General features: G+C 42.3%; 1 protein-coding gene across 1 annotated transcript in view; it reads right to left on the bottom strand.

Moving 5' to 3' along the window:
• The window catches only part of Nf1 (neurofibromin 1), a 509,668-nt gene that overhangs the window by 233,866 nt on the left and 254,228 nt on the right, over nt 1-21,574 (bottom strand). The window contains exon 40 of the mRNA XM_080275751.1: nt 10,309-10,441. Coding sequence (XP_080131877.1) covers nt 10,309-10,441 — 133 coding nt within the window. The remainder of the gene's footprint in view (nt 1-10,308; nt 10,442-21,574) is intronic.

Here is a 21,574-nt window from a genome sequence, read left to right as displayed (position 1 = left end):
GGGAGCCTCCCCACACATGAGAGTTGTACTCCACACAGGGGCGGATAAAACCCCTGTATAGACTCAGCAATTGTGCAGAGGTAAAGAAAGAATGGAGTTGGCTTAGCACACCCAATCTCTTGGAAGCAGATTTTACAAGAGATGTAATATGATCTTTCCAAGATAAGTCCCGAGTAAATGAAACCCTAAGCATGTTCAAGGATGATGCAGGATTAAGTTGAATACAGTATTATTAAACATTATTGGGTACACCTGTGGAAGATTTTGACAGGTTGATAGGTGTAAGAACTGAATCTTAGATGCATTAAAAAAACAAGATTATATTTACCTCAGTCAGAGATACGAGCCAAGTCAAACATTAGGTGTGCCATAGCCTCATCCCTTGTTTGTTGAAGTAACTGCTGAGATGGGCATTGCGGGAACCGAAAGGAAAGGTAAAGGATGGAGTCATCAGCGTATGAGTGGATAGGGTTAGATGTACTGCTTAGAAGGTCATTGATGAATAAAAGGAAGAGAGTTGGTGATAGGACAGAGCCCTGAGGAACACCACTGTTGATAGATCTAGGAGAAGAACAATGACCGTCTACAACAGCGGCTATTGAACGACCAGAAAGGAAGCTAGCGATGAAGGCACAGATAGAAGGATAGAAACCGTAAGAGGGCTGTTTGGAAATTAAAGATTTATGCCAGACTCAATCGAAAGCCTTTGAGATGTCAAGTGCAATGGCAAAGCTTTCGCCAAAGTCCCGAAAGGAGGATGACCAGGAGTCTGAAAGGTAGGTAAGAAGACTGCCAGTGGGGCGTCCCTGACGGAACCCATACTGACGATCAGAAAGAAGGTTGTGATAGGAAAGATGCCTTAAAATTTTTCTATTGAGAAGAGACTAGTGAAGAGGAAAAAATGGAGGAGGTAAATGAGGATCTAGGAAGAAAAATGAATGCAAACTACTCTGAAAATATAAAGTTATTCTGGAAAGAGGTGTGGAAATGTAGAAGTGAAAGTGGTAAGAAATGGGATGGTGTGAAGGATGCAGGTGGTAGATTATTAACCCATGAAGATGAAGTAAGGGCCAAATGGAAAGAATATTTTGAAAGCCTGATGAAAGGGGATAGAGACAGCAGAGCAGCTGTAAACATGATTGATTTTGGGGGTGCGCAGAGAAGGAATGCAGTGCCAGGAGACGTGACACTCGCACAAGTGAAGAGTGCTGTCAAGCGGCTGAAAAATGGGAAAGCAGCTGGGGTTGATGAGGTGTATGCAGAGATGCTTAAATAGTGGAGACAACAGAATGAAGTGCTTGCTGGAGATATGTAAGAAAGCATGGATGAGTGAAACTGTGCCTGCAGAGTGGAAAAAGGCTGTGATTGTACCCCTGTACAAAAATAACGGTGAACGAAGTGAGTGTAAGAATTATCGTGGCATAACCCTACTGAGTGTGGTAGGGAAAGTATATGGAAGAATTATTATAGAGAAAGTAAGAGAGATATCAGAAGTTCTAGTGAGTGATGAACAGGGTGGCTTTAGGAGTGGCAGAGGATGTGTGGACCAAATATTTGCAGTGAGACAGATAGTAGAGAAGGCTTGTGAGAAGGACCATAAGGTGTTTATGGCATTCATGGATCTGGAAAAAGCATATGACAAAGTGGACAGAGAAGGATTGTGGAAAGTTTTGCACATGTACGGTGTAGAGGGTAAGCTGTTAGGTGCTGTCAAGTTTTTACGATGGTAGTGAAGCATGTGTCGGGGTTAATGGGCATCTAAGTGAATGGTTCACAATCAGTGTGAGCGTGCGACAAGGTTGTGTGATGTCCCCATGGTTGTTCAATGTATATATGCATGGGGTGATGAGGGAAGTGAAAACACGAGTAATGGAGAGAGGGATGGCATTGGTAATGAATGGTGATGGATGGAATATCTCAGATTTGTTGTATGCTGATGATGCAGTACTGCTTGCAAGTAATGGACAAGAAATTGGTAGGCTAGTGCAGAGTTTTGTTGATGTCTGTAAGCGTCGTTCCTTGAGAGTAAATGTAGAAAAGAGTAAAGTGATGGTTATTGAGAGAGAAGGTGACTCCCAGTGCAATGTAACAATGAATGGAGAGAGACTGGAATTGGTGAGAGAGTTCAAATACCTGGGTACAGTGATAGAAAAGAGAGGAAAATGAGCAAAAGAAGCTGAAAGTAGAGTGACACAAGGAAGAAAAGTAGCTGGTACAATGAAGGCCTTGATAAGAAACAGAGGCTTGAGTGTTGCAGCTGCACGAGGCTTACACGAAAGAGTGTTAGTGCCAACTTTAAGATATGGATGTGAGACTATGATGTGGCATGAAAATGAAAAGTCAAGAGTAAGAGCAGTGGAGATGGGACTGCTGAGGAATGTATGTGGAGTACAGAGGGTGGATAGGATACGAAATACCGTGATTCGTGAAAGATGTGGAGTGAGGAAGTCGGTGGACACCAGAATTGAAGAGAGTGTAGTGAGATGGTATGGTCAGGTGGAGAGAATGGATAACAATACAGTGGTGAAGAAGGTATATCTGAGCGAATTCGAAGGAGGGAGGAGATGAGGTAGGCCAAGGAGAAGGTGGAGAGATATGGTGGATGAATGTGTGACGAAGAGAGGTCTGGAAGTCGGTGAGGCTAGGGAACTGACAGGAGATCGAGCTGGCTGGATGAATTTTGTGAGGAGATATGCATGATCAGGGATTTTTGGCACCCCTTTTTAACGTGGCAACGTCTGGATTGACTCCGTCGGATATGATATGTGAAGCTACAGAATGTGGTGAATGTTTTTGGCGTATCCGATAGAGTCAGGATTCTGGGGGCTTGAATGATGAGTGAATGGAAGCGTGGCCCATTGGATTGGGCAATTTTGGGCTGTCTGGACATTGCTACTCCTCACCCTGCCCTTGGGTGGGAAAGGAGGTCTGGATGATGATGATGATGATGATGAGAATTGACTCGAAAACTTTTGAAATACAGGACGTTAAAGCAATTGGACGATAGTTGGAGGGTTGGGAGTGGTCATCCTTCTTTGGGACTGGCTAATGAGAGCAAACTTCCAGCAAGAAGGAAAGGTACAAGTTGACAGACAAAGGCGAAAGAGTTTGCCTAGGCAGGGTGTAAGCACAGTTCTTGAGAACAACAGGAGGGACTCCATCAGGCCCATATGCCTTGTTAGTATTGAGGCCAGTGATGGCAGAAAATACATCAACTGAAGAAATTTTAATATCAGCCATGAGGAAGTCAGAGGTGGGAAGTGATGGAGGAACAGCACCGGAATCGTCTAAGGTGGAATTGGAGGAGAAAGTCTGTGCGAAGAGATCTGCTTTATCAGTAGAAGAAATAGCTACAGAACCATCAGAGTAGAAAAGAGGAGGGAAGGATGATGAGGTAAAGTTGTTATAAAGGTTTCTGGCAAGGTGCCAGAAGGAGCGGGAAGAATTCGAGTTGGAGAGTTGAGAGCATTTAGTACGGATGAAATTATTTTTAGCAGAGCAAAGAACAGACTTAGCACGATTCCAAGAAGAAATGTAAAGATGATGTGATTCAGGGGTGGGTTGGCTCCCGTACCTTTTGTAGGCCCTCTCCTTGTTGTGAACAGCATTAGAACAAGCGTGATTAAACCAAGGCTTTCTTGCGTTAGTCAAAGGATATGAGAAAGGAATGGATGCTTCCATGACCGAGAGAATAACCTCCGTAATGCGCAAGGCACACTCAGATGGCTCTCGGCCATGGAAGCAATAATCATTCCAAAGAAAATCAAAGAAGTACTGCATGAGGGCATCCCAATCCGCGGCTCCAAAATGCTACAGACAACGTTTCCCTGGAGGGTCCACAGGCCGTACCAGAGTGATAGGACAGATTAAGGCGATAAGGTTGTGATCGGAGGAGCCCAACGGAGAGAAAAGATTAACAGTGTAAGCAGAAGGATTAGCTGTAAGGAAGAGGTCAAGTACAGCGTTGGAGCTTTCTCCAAGACGGTCTGGGATACGGGTAGGGTGCTGTACAAGCTGCTCTAGGTCATTGAGGATAGAAAAGATGTAGGCTTGTTCACCAGGTGGTTCAGTGAAAGGAGAGGAGAGCCAAAGGTGGTGGTGAACATTGAAATCTCCTAGAATGGAGATTTCAGAGAAAGAAGAAATGGATAGAATGTGTTCCATCATAGAAGTAAGATAGTCGAAGAATTTTTGATAGTCAGTAGAATTAGGGGATAAGTAAGCAGCACAGATATATTTAGTCAGAGAATGACAGGAAAGCCGAAGCCAGAGTGTAGAGAATTCAAAAGAATCGAGTTCAGGAACACGAGAGCAAGATAAGTCGTAACGTATATATACACAACAGCCACCTTTGGCTTTGAAATGAGTATAGAGAAAGTAGGAGGATACAGAAAAGGGTTTGCTGTCAGTTGCCTCAGACAGCTGAGTCTCAGTTAGAAAATGAAGGTGAGTTTTAGAGGAGGAGAGGTGGTGCTCAACAGAGCGAAAGTTAGAGGAAAGGCCACGAATGTTGCAGAAATGAAGAAGAAGAGAGTCAGACAGTGGTTCCAGGCACCTCGAGTCATCACCGGCAGAGGGGCAGAAGGTGGGGGCATTTATGGTCCCCCCCCCCCCTGGGGACTCCGAGGCTGGGTGATGAGACGCCATGATTTTCTTTTGAATTTTGGAAAAGGAAGTGTAGTGTGTACTGTGCATGTAGTTTGGTGTAGATAGTTAGAGAAATTTGTGTTGGAGAGCATGCTGGCCTACTGTCTGTGTAACTGAGACACTGAAAAAGTTCAGCAAAGGGGAATGGTCAGGAACTAGTCCTGAGGGCTGATGAAACTGGAGCTCCAGCACTCCCTGTCATCAGCTTTCCATCCACCTTGGGAGTACTGCCCTGCTCGACTGGTGCTACAGTCTACCTTGGTAATGCCATGGATGAACATCGAAGTGTCTGATTCCTTATTGGAATGTACGTTTTTTTTTTCTTTTTTGGTTTCGGTTTCAGTTTCGGATTTGAAGGCTCAACTATGCTTGCATGGGTCAGCCTTGGTCACCATGGCACTATATTCGAAAGTCACCTGCACAGCCAGGGCTGTATTGAGCAGTCGCACTCGGAACAGCCCAGGCTGTATAGAGCAGTTAACGGGTTAACATCCACGTTTTTAACAAACACGGTTTTAAATATCTGCACGTGGATATAACATGAACGATTTTAAATATCCGCGGGTGGATGTAACATGAACAGTTTCAAATATCCGCAAGTGGATACAGTACTAGGGCCGGATTCACTAAAGCATTTTATCTTGTTGAATCCAGCTGACACTGTTCACTGCAAATGCAACATTACCCCAGGCACAGTTCATGGCTGTTTTAGTGATGGCATTATCCAGTGAATCATATATAACACTTCCTTTTGGCCACTTCATTTATTAATGCCATTAATTCATCAGGGGAGACGTTAGGATGGGCTGGCGGGGAGTATTTCTTTCTTTCATGTGCCCTCAATGAGCTGGTCTAAACTGGTTTGCTGCCCTCCCCCCCTCTTGTCCCCCTTGATGAGCTGGTCTAAACCAGTTTGTTGTCCTCTCCCTCTCTCTCTCTCTCTCTTGTCCCTCTCGATGAGCTGGTCTAAACTGGTTTGCTGCCCTCCCCCCCCCCACTCTCTGGTAAATAATATGAAGCAATATGCACCCAAATCACACTGAAATCATAGTAGAGTGGCTGAAAGTGAAGTTTTATATTATACTGTGAATTACTGTGATAAAACACAAGTTATTTAATGATAATTTTTCCAATAATCAGAGAAGTCATAATGATAAGCGCATTGGTTATCAAACATTTTTGCGTCTGCAAATTATTCAGCTATGCTATGAAATGACTCTTGACATTATATCAATGAGCTTTATAAAAGTAAGTGGTAATAAAAGTCATTCATGAAGTTTGATAAAGTTTGTAATGATTTTCCTCACATCGTTACTGTTTCGCTAAGGCTAATGTAAACATTGGAATATCGTAACAAAATCATAGGAGACTGGCAAGAAGTTTTATTTTTATTATTATTGCAATTACTATCATAAGGTAATGTGACTGTAACCCTGTTTTGTATGGAAAAAATCTTGTGGTTTGGTGGAAATTTCCACCTCCCTGGGCTATTTCCTGCATCAGTCAAAACATACCTTCTGTTCTCTCAAATCATTCTCCGTGCTTGGAGTGCCTACGGACATGCAGTTTGTTGCAAACGATAGTAAAAAGACTGACGTTTGTCTGACAAAAATTTTAGCTCTCAAGATTAATGATAAGTGGGTTAAACACGAGTTGAAAACATGCAATTTTTTTCCTCTTTCTCCACAATGAGCACAGTCAGAACGTTGTCATCACAGCAGCTGCAGCCAAAAGCTTAAGGGGGGGGGGTCCAGGGGTGTTTTTAAGGGGGGCAGCAGATATTCACGGATTTTTAACATACGTGGATATCTCTGTTACCTAACCCGCGTGGATGTTAAGGGAGCACTGTATTATCAACTTTGACAGGCCATAGCTCAGTTACTACAGGCATACCCTGGTTTAATGATCTGATTGGTTAGGGAAAACCCCATCGTTAGGCAGGGTATTGTTTATCGGGGTAATTTTAACATGTATTTCAATGTGGACTGTTTACCAGCCTTGGTTTCCCCCCAAACCAAGTCCAAAACCCACCCAGACGAGCCCAAAAACAGGTTTAAAGGCAATCTAAATGGCCTAACAGCTGTAATGGAAGCTAACCTAAGCCTAACACCTGTAAAAACTCACTAAAACCAACAAATCAAATCTGAATATCGTCAAATATAAGTCTGGAAAAAATCAAGCTGAGCAAACTATACCCCAAAATGACAATGTTCACCCCACCTATGGCTAAAACACATTAATCAAAGTCTAAAAACAGTTTATAAACCAACCTAAACACACAATTTTAGTCTAAAATATCATCACAATCAGTAAGAAAAAATCAAAATCCATTGTTAAACCGGGGTTTGGCCATCGTTAGGCGGGGTATGGTGCAATTTCTACCCCCATTGTTAAGCCGGGATATCGTATCTAGGGGTATTGTATATCGAGGTATCACTGTACTGGGTCTAGGAAGATGGGGATCGCATTTTCCGGTGTGTAAATCCAACCTCAATTAACCAGGAATAAAACTTTTAACCTTTGAGAAAGTCAAAAAATGGGCCTGTTTTTGCATTCTGGGGGGCAGATGAGGTTGGAGAATTGTGTACCAGAGAGGTTAAGCTACTATGATTGAGTTGCGGAAATACTACAGAAATGAGATGGTTAGGTAGTGAGCATATATTTGGATTTCAAGAAGGAATCTGAGAGAGTACCACACAAAAGACTTTTCTGGAAACTGTACCTTCAAGGAGGAATCCAAGGTAATCTGTATGATTGGATGCAAGATTTTCTCAGTGAAAGGGAAATGAAAACAGTGCTAAGGGGAAATTACTCATCATGAAGAGAAGCGACAAGTTCCTCAGGGCCCAGTGCTGCCACCAACTATGTTTTTAAAATACATAAATGACACAGACAGTAACATTGGAAATGGAAGCTACCTAAATATGTTTGCCGTTGATGCAAAAATACAAAGGAAAATTACAAACACAGACTCTTGCAGAGAGCTTCATGAACGGAGCAATTGAGAGCAAATGGAATTCAATGCGGACAAATGTCATGTAATAAAATTTGGTAAAAGCAAAAAAAGACCAGACTGGAATACAGTAATCCCTCCAATATCCAATGTAACAGAGCCAGAGACAGGTCCAGAAAGTGGGTTTGTCCGGATACTGGGACCCAGCCTCCTGAACAGATACTTATGGACCTTAACCCAGCCTAACTTTGAAAGCCACCCAAATAACTCCGTACCAGACATGCACAGCACCTATTTCAGACCCTATTCACACAAATAAACGACAAAAAGCATGAAATAAATGAAAAGGAACCAGAGAATGAGGAATTAGAAGTGAGTATGGAAAATATTTAGCAGTGTTCAGGGTACTTACAGCACGTCCGTGGCCCTTATGAAGATTAACCAGCCTCCTCTAAGGCTTTGGCAGTGGTGAAAATGCTCTTGAAGCATGTACAGTAATCCAATGTTGTGCTACACTTAATCCTTTGTACTATGAGTTATAACTGTTTAACAATGCATTCTGTTCTTACTGGCCATGCCAGTTTCAACCGCCAGTTTGCACTCCACACTTAATCCTTTGCACTCTAAATACCAATTTCTTAACACTGCACAACACTGTAAATTCCCATGTGGTCAGGCAGCAAGGTATTACAGTTTATTGACAAAAACGAGCACGTGTGGCATCCACTGCGATGAGCGTCTAGTCACGATGGTAGTTAGGCAGTAACTGGGGAGGGGGGAGGAAGGAAGGGGTGAAGGGGCCAAGTGTAAACACAGGTGGTCAGTGCTGTGCACGAAGTTCAAATTACAGGTGAAAAAAAGTTCGGATTTTTTTTTTTTTTGGAGGTGGGGGTGGGGGGTTCCCGAAGGCATGGGCCCAAAATGTCCGGATAGTGGGGTGTCCGGTTATTGGGCATCTGGATATTAAAGGGATTACTGTATAAGTTAGGAAGTTCAACCCTACACACATCACAAAAGGAAAAGGATTTAGGAGTGATTATCAATAACAGATTATCACCAGCTGACCACATAAATGAAAAAGTAAGGAACATGTACACACTGCTTGCTATTACTCGTATGAGGGTGGCATTCATGTATATAAATTATGCTGAGAAAGATAATAACATCATTCATCAGACCAACTCTGGAGTATGCATCAATAGTTTGGAATCCACAACTCAAAAAACACATAGATAAGATTGACAAGGTACAAATGGCCACTACAAGATGGGCACCAAACTTAAGGGATTTAAGATTTGAAGAAAAACTGGAAAAATTAAACCTACCAACATTATAGGAGAAATGGAAAAGAGGAGACATGACTATGTTATATAAATTCATCACAGGAAAAGAGAAAATAGACATAAACTAATATATAACCTATGGGAAGGCAACATCAAGAGGACACAGCAAAAAACTGTACAAAATAAGAGGAGATAAAGACGTGAGGAAATTCAGTTTCCCAAATAGAGCAACTGATCAGTGGAATGCACCACCAAATGAAATAGTGTGTGATAAAACTACTCATAAATTTACACACATTTATGATAAAATTGGTTCAAAACACAGGACAGTATAAGCTTGACTCATTCCTGTAAAGATATAATTAGGTAAGAAAAATTAGGTGAGAACACACACACAACCTCAATAATCACATTTTCACTGCTCTTACTGTTACCTTTTCATGCTACAAATTTTCAAACTGTACCGGTACCCATTAATATGGGCGCTAACACTCCTTCACGCACTCCTCTCACAGCCACCACACTCAGACCTCTGCCATAAGCCGATCACTGTATTAACCTTAGGAGTGACCCAATTTGATGGCATTTATGGAAAAATAACCTTCACTATGAAAAGCCTTTGGAATACAACCTCCAAGCAGTAACAAGCATGACCAAATCATCAATTTACTGACACCTAAAACATGCTGTACATGAAGCCCTTGTAACTAAAAGAGTAGAATATGCCTATTCCAGGCTTTTAAATAACTATGGTTAAAACCTTAGACTTCATTATTTTTGAAACTCCATGATTACCATTTGCATCACAGCCTGTATTTCTGTATCTGGACCACTATACCTGGGAGGTCTGTTATGATCTTCCAAGACTACATCCACATATTTAAGCCTTGGATCTGGCATGGTATTCATCATTTCAATCCCATCAACAGATTCACCAGATTCCTTTATCCCACTGATAAATGAGATACGTATGACCCATATATAGAAAAAGGAATGCATTAAAGTACAGGAACTATCAAAACTGTTCAGTGAAACTGTAAAAACAAAAAACAGTATCAGGTAATTATATTTAAAGAGTTGGGGCGCCAAGCTAGGATACGATACTCGAGGATATTTAAGAGCGGAAGACTGACCTATATCCCCGGTAGCAATACATAACTGAATTACATTTACAGGGTGGCCTATATATGACACTCCTCTTTCACTCAGCTGGGCGATTTTGCATGAGTTGTGGGTATGGCTCAAGTAGAATTATTACTGTCTAACCTGCATCATTCTTTTCCTACTCCCACTGCCGCACCCATGCCCACACCACCAGACTGAGCTGTCCCTGCAACACATACGATACCACTAGCTGATTTCTGTGAAGAGTTATTTGCGAACCAGCCTGTATATAAATAACTGTAGAACAACAGTAATTCTGACCTGGCCAATGTTGCCCCAGATCTTGGCCTGTATGGAGGGGTACATCTCCACCTCTTCAATGGTCAACGTGATTAGCTTGTCCAGGATCATTGCAACCTTCGCTCGCTTCTTGTCATCAGGGTGACTGCAAAACCTGGCAATAAAACACAAAAATTACTCCTCTGTACTGCCTACTGCTGCATGAGAGATTAATCCTACATTCTATGTTTAAATTGGGTGCATACAACTACTCACTGACTTCTTCCCTTTATTTTCTCACGTAACTACCTTTAATTTGATTGCTGTGGGGAGAAGAAAGTCCATGAGCTTTACTGTCACAGTATTAAGATTCTTCCATGCAGGTCTTCCTTGGCGGGAACCCCCAAAAGGGGATGGTCATGACCACACTGCCTCCATGCTAGCTTGGTGCCACATACCTCAAACACTCCTGTTCTTCTTCCTGCGCTCTCATCATGGTACTGCTCCATTCCTGTCTCCCATATTGCGAAAATGTCTACCTCTTACATTATCATCATTACTCTCAAAGGATTTCTCATAATTTGCATAAGGAAAATATTCTCCTGTACTTTACCTATATCCATTAAATATCAAAGTACAATCAACCCTCGCATTATCAAACCTCAATACAGTCAAGCCTCCGTAAGTCAGACACTCATAACTCCGATCCCCGTATAGGTCAGACGGGGGTAACTAACCAGGAATACAAAAAATTCAGAGTTACGGTATGTAACGTTATCAAAATGTTCCCTTGCACTATCTACCTATCTATCTATTGCCAGACGCCATAATCCCGTAAGGGGTGGCCATTTGACTTTGAGTTACTTGTTTTATGGGAAGGGGCACTAACCCTCCACCAACCCACTTGTTGACACGTAGGGAGCACGTATGGTTTGGTTATATGGTTACCACCCAGCATTGTAAATGGTTTCTTGGCTTACAGGAAACCATTTGGCTTGTCACTCAATGTAAAGCCACCTGTAAAGGTAAGAAAAGCAATAAGAAGTGACAGAAAAGATGGGAGAAAAAGGAAGAGAGGAAGGCAGGCACAGAAAAAGAATGATAAAGGCTAAGGAAGAAGAAGGCAGCACTACATCAAGTGAGTGGATGATGGTCGCCACCACCTTGGAATTGTCATAAATACACAGTAGAACTCCATAACTGCTGAACTCATAATTAACGGCTCCACTAATTACGGTAGCAATTTCTTCCTATTAAAAAAAAAAAAAAAAAAAAAAAAAATCATCATCCAATCCTACATCGCCCTATGAAAAGCGTAGGAGCCCGGGACTAGGCAAGTTGGTCCTGACATTTAAGATAAGACTGACCAGCCTCACTCATCCTTGACTGACATTACATGAACAATAAACTTCAACCATCCGTTGGTTAGAAACCTTCACCGGTTCAATCCGACTGGAGGTCTGTAATTACCCACTAAACCACCAAGCGCCAAAATTTGGTTATATGGTTACCACCCAGCATAGTAATTGGTTTCCTGGTGTACAGGAAACCATTTGGCTTGTCACTCAGTGTAGAGTCACCCACAGGCAGAAGGAAGAGGAAAGAATGAAGGAAAGAAAGACAGCAGAGGAAGTTTAAAGTCACCCGTAGGCAGAAGGATGACAACAGAATGAAGGAATGGAAGACAGAAGAGGATGGAAGGAAAGAAGGAAAGGAAGACAGAGGAGGATGGAAAGAAAGAAGGATGGAGGGGAGGAAAGGGCAGACACTCGAGAGCAGCACTACATCGAAGTGGATGGTGAGTGCCCCCACCTAAAAAAAAAAAAAAAAAAAAAAAAAAAAAAAAAAAAAAAAATCCAGTATATATTTGACCTATTAAACGGAAAATTTCCATTAACACTAGTATAATTCTGGGGGGAGGGGAGTCAAATGGTGGGTGACAGAGTGACTTGGAGGCATTTTGTTTGCGGCCACCCTTTGCGGGATTAGGGTGTCGGGCTATAGATAGATAGATAGATAGAAAATCCTATCCAAAAACCACTGACTTACCAGAATCCTCACCTTATTCTTTATATTTCATTCTCTTACTGTCCTCACTGGTGGTAGATGGTGGCGACCATCATCCACTCATTTTTTTTTTTTTTTTAATGTGTCCAACTTTGGGCATAGGCTTCACAGCCTGCTATCAAGGCCCAACAGTCCTCCTACATACCATACACCTCTATATGTCACCACTTCGGCGCTAACACCCACCGTCCATATTGAATACATGCTAGGGCTGTCTCATACAGGACTGGTGTATTGGTATTAGCGGGGGTATTTTTACAACATGTCGTCGGGTCTTCTGGTAGATCAGTAAAGCCTGATTTAATGAAATTCAAATCCTTAAACTGTTCCCTGCCACAGCCGGGATTCGAACCTGGGTCCGTTAGGACTGCAGGCCACCTCTCTACCGATTGAGCCACCGCCTCCCTTGATGTAGTGCCGCCTACTTCTTCCTTAGCCTTTATCATTCTTTTTCTGTGCCTGCCCTCCTCTCTTCCTATATCTCCCATCTTTCCTGTCACTTCTTATTGCCATTCTTTCCTTTACGGGTGGCTTTACATTGAATGACAAGCCTAATGGTTTCCTGTAAGCCAAAAAACCATTTACAATGCTGGGTGGTAACAATATAACCAAACCATACGTGCTCCCTACGCGTCAACATGTGGGTTGGTGGAGGGTTAGTCCCCATGCCCCTTCCCGTAAAACAAATAACTCAAAGTCAAATGGCCACCCCTTACAGGATTATGGCGTCTGGCAATAGACAGATAGAAAGATAGACTACCCTCACCATATTCTTTTTTTTTTTTTTCATGTTTTATTACTACAGTAGAATACCATAATTGCCGAACTCACTAACCGCTGAATTCACCAATTAGCCAGTTCTTCCTTTTAAAAATTGTTGGAAAAATACAGAAAATAAACTGCAAGAATAAGAAATGAACTGGAAAGGTCTTTCTGCTGCAAGTTAAATGTATATTTAGCGCTTGTTCTTTTGTTTGTTTTTGAGTGTATATGTGAAAGAGAGAGAGTATTGATGTAAACAGTAATGTACTCCATTAACCCCTTAATACCCCCCGGCATTGAACACCCCTTTACAGTACCGATGTCAGTGATGTTGACTTAGCGTGAGCTATGAAAAAACAATGAACAATTATGGGAAGGGAACGAAGGTCAATGGTATGTTTACACGATCCAACGCCATAAACGTACATTCAGAGCTGATTCTTTTGTTTGTTGTTGCGTGTATATGTGAAAGAGACAGTATTGATGCAAACAGTAATGTATTCCATTAACCCCTTAATATCCCCTGCCACTGAACAACCCATTACAGTACCAGTGTCAGTGACATTAGGTTAGAGTGAGCTATAAAAAAAACTGTGAACAATTATGGGAAGGGAACGAAGGTCACTGGTATGTTTACACGACCCTATGCTACCATCCCAAGCAGTCAGGCGGTCACTTAATCTCAGATGTTTTTGCCCATATGGCACATGCACCGTAATTTTTATGAATTATTTCATGAATCATAGTGAATCACAGGATGGATTTAGGAAGCAAAAAAAACACACTGCTGAGTGCGCCAGATGATTCTCTTCAAATCTTTAAGAAAAATAAATTGATTTTAGAACTTCAAAAAATGTTCCGGGGCCAGCCAGGGGTGTACACAAATTTCTGAATCCACGGCCATTGAGGAGTTAAGCCGTTAAGCTATACCTATGATTGTTTGTTTCCAGAACAATGGAAGAAACTTACTTTAAGTACTCAAAGATGGATTTCATTTCCCAATTTCCCAACTGTACTGTAGGTTAGGTCAGGCTTGGTTAAACTATTAGGTACGGTTAAGCTAGGTTAGGTTGTTAGGTTTAGGTACACACTTTGGACAGTCCCTTCTGCCATTACCTTGAATCAAACAAGAGTTGTCACAGCCAAACAGCTAAAAACAACTGGGAAACAAATTTAACAAGAAATGTTTATTTATGGGTAATGCATTACAGTAACAGTGGTTCGTAGGCTACACAATTACCGGTGAAAGTCATTTTCAGGAATTAGCAAATTTCAAGAAATAGTGAGGGGGTTTAGAATGAAACCCTCGCGAATTTGGGGGGGGGGGGTACTGTAATGTTAAGAGACGTCATAGTTTTAATACAGTATACTGTACTCTGGTGTGCCTTAATACTTGTTATCATCATCATCCAGACCTCCTTCCCCACATTAGGGCAAGGCAAGTATGCATGAAAATGTGATGATTTATGCGGATTTAGAGTACAAACCTATGTAGGTCGGACAACTGCATAACTCGGTCTGGGTTACCCCCCAGCTAGTCTGAGTTACTGAGGCTTGACTGTATATCTGATTTATCACATGCCTCTGAGCCCGCTGAACATTTGGGGTGGCTATACTGAACTAGGGCCAACAAATGAGGCAAATCACAAGGCCTTTTAGGACCACCAGCAAGTTGCGAGGCGACTCAAACAGTTGCCAAGGTATATGGATATGAAAAGAACCAAAATCAAGCAACTAGCTATGCAAGTCATATAACACAAAGAAGAAAGCTTGGTGGCGTCAACCTGTCACTGCCTGTATGCACTTTTACGTAAACATTTTATTTTCCACATAATGAGCTACAGGCAATAATGAATATTTTGTTATTATAAGTGGGAGCGCTCAGCATCCACTCACTTGATGTAGTGCTGCTCGGGTGCCTGCCCTTTCCCTTCATCCTTCCTTATTTCTTTCCCTCCTCTTCTATTTTTCTTTCCTTCACTCATCCCTCTTCCTTCTGTCTAGAGGTGAGTCTAAACTGAGTGACATGCCAAATGGTTTCCTGTACCCAGGAAACCATTTACTACACTGGATGGTAACCATATTACCAGATTATGGTGCCTGGTGGTTTAGTGGCTAACTGAGGCACTCCAATCAGATTGAGGTGGTGCAGGTTTATATCCAAGGGATGGTTGGGGTTGATTGCTCACATAATGCCACCCAGGGATAAGTGAGCCTCATCACTCTCTGTCAGGATCAATTTGCCTAGCCCCGGCCTCCTACGCTCCTCATGGGGCAACACTGAATTAGATGTTGAATGAATGAATGAATGAAATAAAAGTGGAATGTAAGGGGTGCGAACGATGAGATGAAAGAGAGAGACTGTCCAGGTGCTTGAGGGTGTGTAAGTGGACATATGTGGTTTGACTGAGATTAAAAGGAGAGGTGGGATTGTGAGAGAGTGGAACGATGGATGAGGAATAAGTGATGGAGATAGGGCAGAGAAGGGTGTATGTATTTTTGTGTGCAAGAGATGGAGAGAGAATATAAGACAGTAAGAATCAGTTGGTTCAAGGATTGTGTGCATATGATTGAAAGTAGGAATACAAATGAGGGTGATTGTATATGTGCCAACAGAAGTCAGTGTGAGCAGAGTGAAAGAACAGTTATGGGCTAATGTGGAAGCATGCATGGAAAAGCTTGAGAGGAATGAGAGTGTTTTTGATTGGAGATATGAACAGAGAGGTAGGGAATGTGAAGGTGGATGGAGTGGTTGGTGAGTGGGGTATGGCTGCACAAGTGGATGAGAATGGCAGCGCTCTAGTGGACAATTGTGCAGGGAGAGGGTTGGTGATAGCCAATACCCTCTCTAGGCACAAAATTATCCAAAGGTTTACATGGAGAGTGATAAGAGGGATGGATGGTGAACTGAATGAACAGAAAGCAATGACTGATTGTGTGTGTGTGGATGAGACAGTGTAAAGGTACGTAATGGATACAAAAGCCTACAAAGGTTGGGGGAGTGGACTTTCTGACCACCACTTGATGGTGGTAAAAGTCAAGGTAAAGGGTGGGAGGTGAACTGAATCAACAGAAAGCAATGACTGATTATGTGTGTGTGGATAAGAGAATGAGAAGGTATGTAATGGATACAAGAGCCTACAGAGGATGGGGAAGTGGACTTCCTGACCACCACTTGATGGTGGTGAAAGTCAAGGTAAAGGGTGGGTGGTAAACTTAAGCAACAGAAAGCAATGACTGATTATGTGTGTGCGGAGGAAAGCATGAGCAGGTACATAAAGGATGCAAGAGCATACAGAGGTTTGGGGAGTGGCCTTTCTGACCACTACTTGATGGTGGTGAAAGTCAAGGTACAAATGCAAAGGATAAGCAGAAGGGGAGAAAGACAGAAGGAAGTAGTCCACATGAGGACGGTAGACAGGTTGCATGAGGATGGAAAAAAGGCAGAATATAAGGAAGATGTGGAGGACCGATTAGGTAAATATGATTTAGAGCAGATGGGAGAGGTGGATGCAACGTGCAAGATATTCACAGATGAAATCTGTGCAGCATGTGAAGTGGTGTGTGGGATGAAGAGAAGACGAAAGGGGGTACAAGGAACAGCATGGTGGAATGAAGAGGTGAGACAAGATGTGGTGCAAAAGAAGAAAGCATAAAATGAGTGGATGGGAAGCAGAGGCATACAGGAAGTTGAGAGACAAAAGAGAGAGTTAGTTCTAGGTAGAGAGGATGAGAGAGGTTAAAAGATTAGTAAGAGAGTAAGAAGAGAGAGGATGAGGAATTTGGAAGGAATTTGAGTGCAAAGTGGAGGGAATGTAAGAAAATATTCTGGAAGGAGGTAAAAAAAAGTTAATCTATCTATCTATTACCCGATGCCTCAATCCCGTAAGGGGTGGCCAAAAACAAATCGACCCCCGTAAGGGGCGGCCAAAAACAAATCGCCCCCCACAAGGGGTGGCCAAAAACAAATCGCCCCCACTTCGTCCTGTCCAATGCCATTTCACTGACCTGCTCTCAGCTCACATCCCCCCCCCCTCTCTCATATACCTCTCCACTCCATCCCTCCTTGGCCTCCCCCTCCTTCTCTACCTCACTCACATACACTCTCCACATTAGTCTGTCATTCTCCATCCTCTCCACATGGCCAAACCACCTCAATGTACTTCTCCTAACGCTTTCTATCACATCCACATCCTTACCACACTGTTCCTTCACTTCCTCATTTCTCAGTCTGTATCCCTCTCAAAAAAACTCATTTCCACTGCTCTCACTCTTATGTCCTTCCAACAAGGTCCAAGCTTTACTTCCATATGTTAAGGTTGGTATTACAATACTGTCATGCAGGAACTATTTTACTTCCATGCTCAATTCCCTCTTCCTCATCACTGCTTTCAAAGAACCAGCAACCTTTCTTCCCTGTTGTACCCTTTCAAGCACTTGATCCTCCAAATTTCCGTCCTTATTCATCACACTACCTAAGTACTTGAACGCACTCACACTGTCCATTTTCTTCTCATTTAGCCTCACTGTACATTCAATGGCTTAATTTCTCTTGAAGACAATCACTTTACTCTTCCCTACATTCGCCTTTAGATTCTGTTTCTTACACACTCTCACAAACTCATTCATCAAGCCTTGCTGTTCCCCTTCATCTTCACTTAACAATACGGTATTATCTGCAAACAATGGTACAGGAGTTTCCAAACACTGCCCTCTCTCACTGGGGTCATTTCAATATCCATTGCCCAACCTTGTACCTCTTTTATAACCCAATCCATATACAGACTGAATCAGTGCTGGGCAGGTGCGCAAACACTTGCGCACAGCGCAATTGCGCACCGTTGAGCTTCGGTGAATATCGTTTGCACATTGCACACCGCATGAGATCATGCGCAATATTGTGCTTTCACACATGAAAAGGCGGGGCACAAGCACAAATTTTACTGTGCTTGCATGACTAAATTTATGTTTGTGCACCTGCCCTGCGCACCTGTCCTGTGGATTGCGCACTAAGCAATTCGAGGGACACATGGTCTTGGGAGCTTCCCATATGTCTGGACCAGGGATAGGGGAGGCTTGGATGGGTCGCGAGGGTTCTGGGGGAAGCGGGAGGGACAGAGGGTAGAAGGATTTCTTAAAATGCTTCAACAGAGATAATGTATTTTAAGATTTTTTAAATTATTAGTAAATTAATAATAAATTAATCCATCCATCCATAATCCAATTCTACGTTGCCCCATGAGAAGCGCAGAAGCCCGGAGCTAGGCAATTTGGTCCTGACATTTAAGATGAGAGTGACCAGCCTCACTCATCCCTGAGTGGCATTACATGTGCAATAACCCCATCCATCCCTTGGATATAAACCTTCACCGGCTCAATCCGATTGGAGTGCTGTAATTACCCACTAAAACACCAGATGCCATAATTTGGTTATATGGTTACCACCCAGCATAGTAAATGGTTTCCTGGTGTACAGGAAACCATTAGGCTTGTTACTCAGTGTAGAGTCACCCACAGGCAGAAGGAAGAGGAAAGAATGAAAGAAAGAAAGACAAAAGAGGGAGTGTAATAAATTAAAAAAAACATTATTTATTAAGAGTAGCATATGCAACTTCTTACAAAAATCATTAAAACATATTATTTAAATCAAATATCCACAGCCCAATAATTTATTAGGCTGTGGATATTTGATCTAAATAATATGTTTTAATTGTTTTTGTCAGGGTTAACACATGCTATTGTATATCTATACTGAATTATTAAATAAAACATCTTGCGAAAATGCAGATAAAAGTAAAACTGGCAACATCACATTTCCCTGTCCCTCTGCTTCGCAGCCCGCTCACTCCTCTGTTTGAACTTCCACGAGTGAAAAAGTTACTACATGACAGTATTGTGATACCAACTCTAATGTATGGAAGTGAAGCTTGGGCCTTGTTGGAGGGACAGAAGTCAAGAGTGAGAGCTGTGGAAATAAATGAGTCATTTGAGAGGAGCATGTGGAGTCACATGGAGAGAAAGACTGACAAATGAGGAAGCGAAGGATCGTTGTGGTGTGAATGTGGATGTGATAGGAAGCATTAGGAGAAACACACTGAGGTGGTTTGGTCATATGGGGAGGATGGAGAGTGAGGGAATAACAAGGAGAGTGTATGTGAGTGAGGTGGAGGGGGGAAGAGGGAGGAGGAGGCCAAGGATGAGATGGAGGGATGGAGTGGAGAAGTATATGAGAGAGGGGGGTATGAGTTGGGAGCAGGGCAGCAAAATGGTGGGGGACAGGGTGACATGGAGGCGATTTGTTGCTTGTTTGTGGCCAGTGGCCACCCCTTACGGGATTAAGGCGTGTGGCAATAGATAGATAGATAGATAGATAGAATACTAATAAATAAAAGTAACTAAGCTAATTTATTTAAATATCTCAATACTTAACAGTAATTCCCACAAATATATGCAAATGGTTTGCGCTAGCGCTTAGCGACATTGCGCAAGCTAAATATTAGATTGTGCACTTGCGCAAATTACAAATAATAGAAAAAATAATAATAAATAAAAGTAAGTATGCTATTGTATTTAAATATCTCAATATTTTACAGTCATTCCCACAAATATATGCAATTGGTTTGCACTTGCACTTTGCGACATTGCTCATGCTAAATATTTGTCAGATTGCGCACTTGTGCGTGCGCAAGGTAGTGAACTATGGACTGCGCATCGCGCTTGCACAAGGTCCTTCTTCATTTGTGCTGCCCACCACTGCACTGAACAACCATGGGGACATGACACATCCCTGTTTCAATCCAACATTCAAATAGAAAAATTCACTCTATTCACTATCCACACGCACTGCAGCCTTAGCCCCCGCATACATACTCTTCGCAGTATTCAACAACTTCCCATCTACTCCATATATTCTTCATACTTTCCACATTCCATGTCTATCCACCCTGTCATATGCTTTCCCCAAATCCATGAAGGTCACATACACTTTCTTTCCTTTCTCTAGAAACTTTTACACAAAAGTCATAGCAAAGAATATCTGATCTATGCAACCTCTTCCCTTCCTAAAACCTCCCTGTTCCTCTCCGACTAAATCCTCTGTTACTTCCCTAACTCTGTCAATAAGTATCTTACCATAAACTTTTCTTATTACTCTGCGAAGACAAATGCCCCCGTGATTACCACATACTTCTTTTCCCCCTTTTCATTTTTATACAGGGGAATAATTATACCTGACTTCCAATCCTCTGGGACTCTACCTTCCTCCCAGGCCAATCTGCACATCTTCCATATACATTCTACTACTATCTCTCCCCCATGCTTCAGCATTTCAACACACTCCATCAGTTCCTGGGGCTTTCCCCATTTTGACTTTCTTTGTTGCTTCTACTACTTCAGTCTTAACTATTTCTTTCTCTCTTCTCATCCCCCTCCTTCTCCCAGCCACTTACACTTATATTACTTTCATTCTCTCTGTTCAACAGTTCCTTAAAGTGTTACTCCATCTGCTCACTTTTTCTCCCTTCTCCACTAGCAATCTACCATTTTTATCTTTCATTCCCCGACTTCTTTATCAATCTGTCTAACTCTCTTTACCTCTATCCAGAACATTTTCTTACACTCCCTCCAATTCACACTCAAATTCTTTCCAAATTCCTCATCTACTCTCTTCTTACTAATTTTTTCACCACACTCTTCCTCTCTACATATAACTCTCTCTTCTGTCTCTCAACTTCCTCCAAACTCGTTTCTCATCCACTCACTATATGTTCTCTTCCTCTGTGCCACAGCCTGTCTCACCTCTTCATTCCACCATGCTGTTCCTTGAAACACCTTCCATCTTCTCTTCACCCCACACACCACCTCACATGCTGCACAGATTTCTTCCATGAATATCTTGCACACACCTTCAACATCCCCCATCTGCTCCAAATCATATTTATTACACAATTGCTTCTCCATTTGTCTCTTATATTCTGCCTTTTTTCCATCCTCTTGCAACCTTTCTACCCTCCATGTATGGAGTACTTCCTCCTGTCCTTCCCTTCTACTCCATTTCACTTGAACCATGACTTTCATCACCACCGTGTGGTGGTAAAAAGTCCACTCCCCCAACCTCTGTATGCTCTTGCATCCATTACACTTCATCATCCACACACAGATAATCAATCATTGCCTTCCATTCATTCAGTTCACCATCCACCCTTATTACTCACCAGAGAATTAGACAGGGTGATAAAGATGTTAGTTGGGGAGTGAAAGATAAAAATGGTACACTGATAGTGGAGAAGGGAGAAAAAGTGAACAGATGGAGAGAACACTTTATGGAACTGTTAAACATAGAGAATGAAAGTCATGCAAGCATAAGTGGCTGGGGAACGGCTGGGAGAAGGGAGGTGAGAAGGGAAGAGATCAGTAGGATGGAAGTAGTGCAAGCAACAAAAAACATCAAAATGGGGAATGCCACATGAATTCATGGAGT

Source organism: Coenobita brevimanus, chromosome 62 (genome assembly GCF_032717465.1).
Source record: "Coenobita brevimanus isolate Jiangsu-jjx chromosome 62, ASM3271746v2, whole genome shotgun sequence".
In the NCBI taxonomy this organism is placed as follows: domain Eukaryota; kingdom Metazoa; phylum Arthropoda; class Malacostraca; order Decapoda; family Coenobitidae; genus Coenobita; species Coenobita brevimanus.
This window is presented reverse-complemented; position numbering and strand designations above follow the sequence as displayed.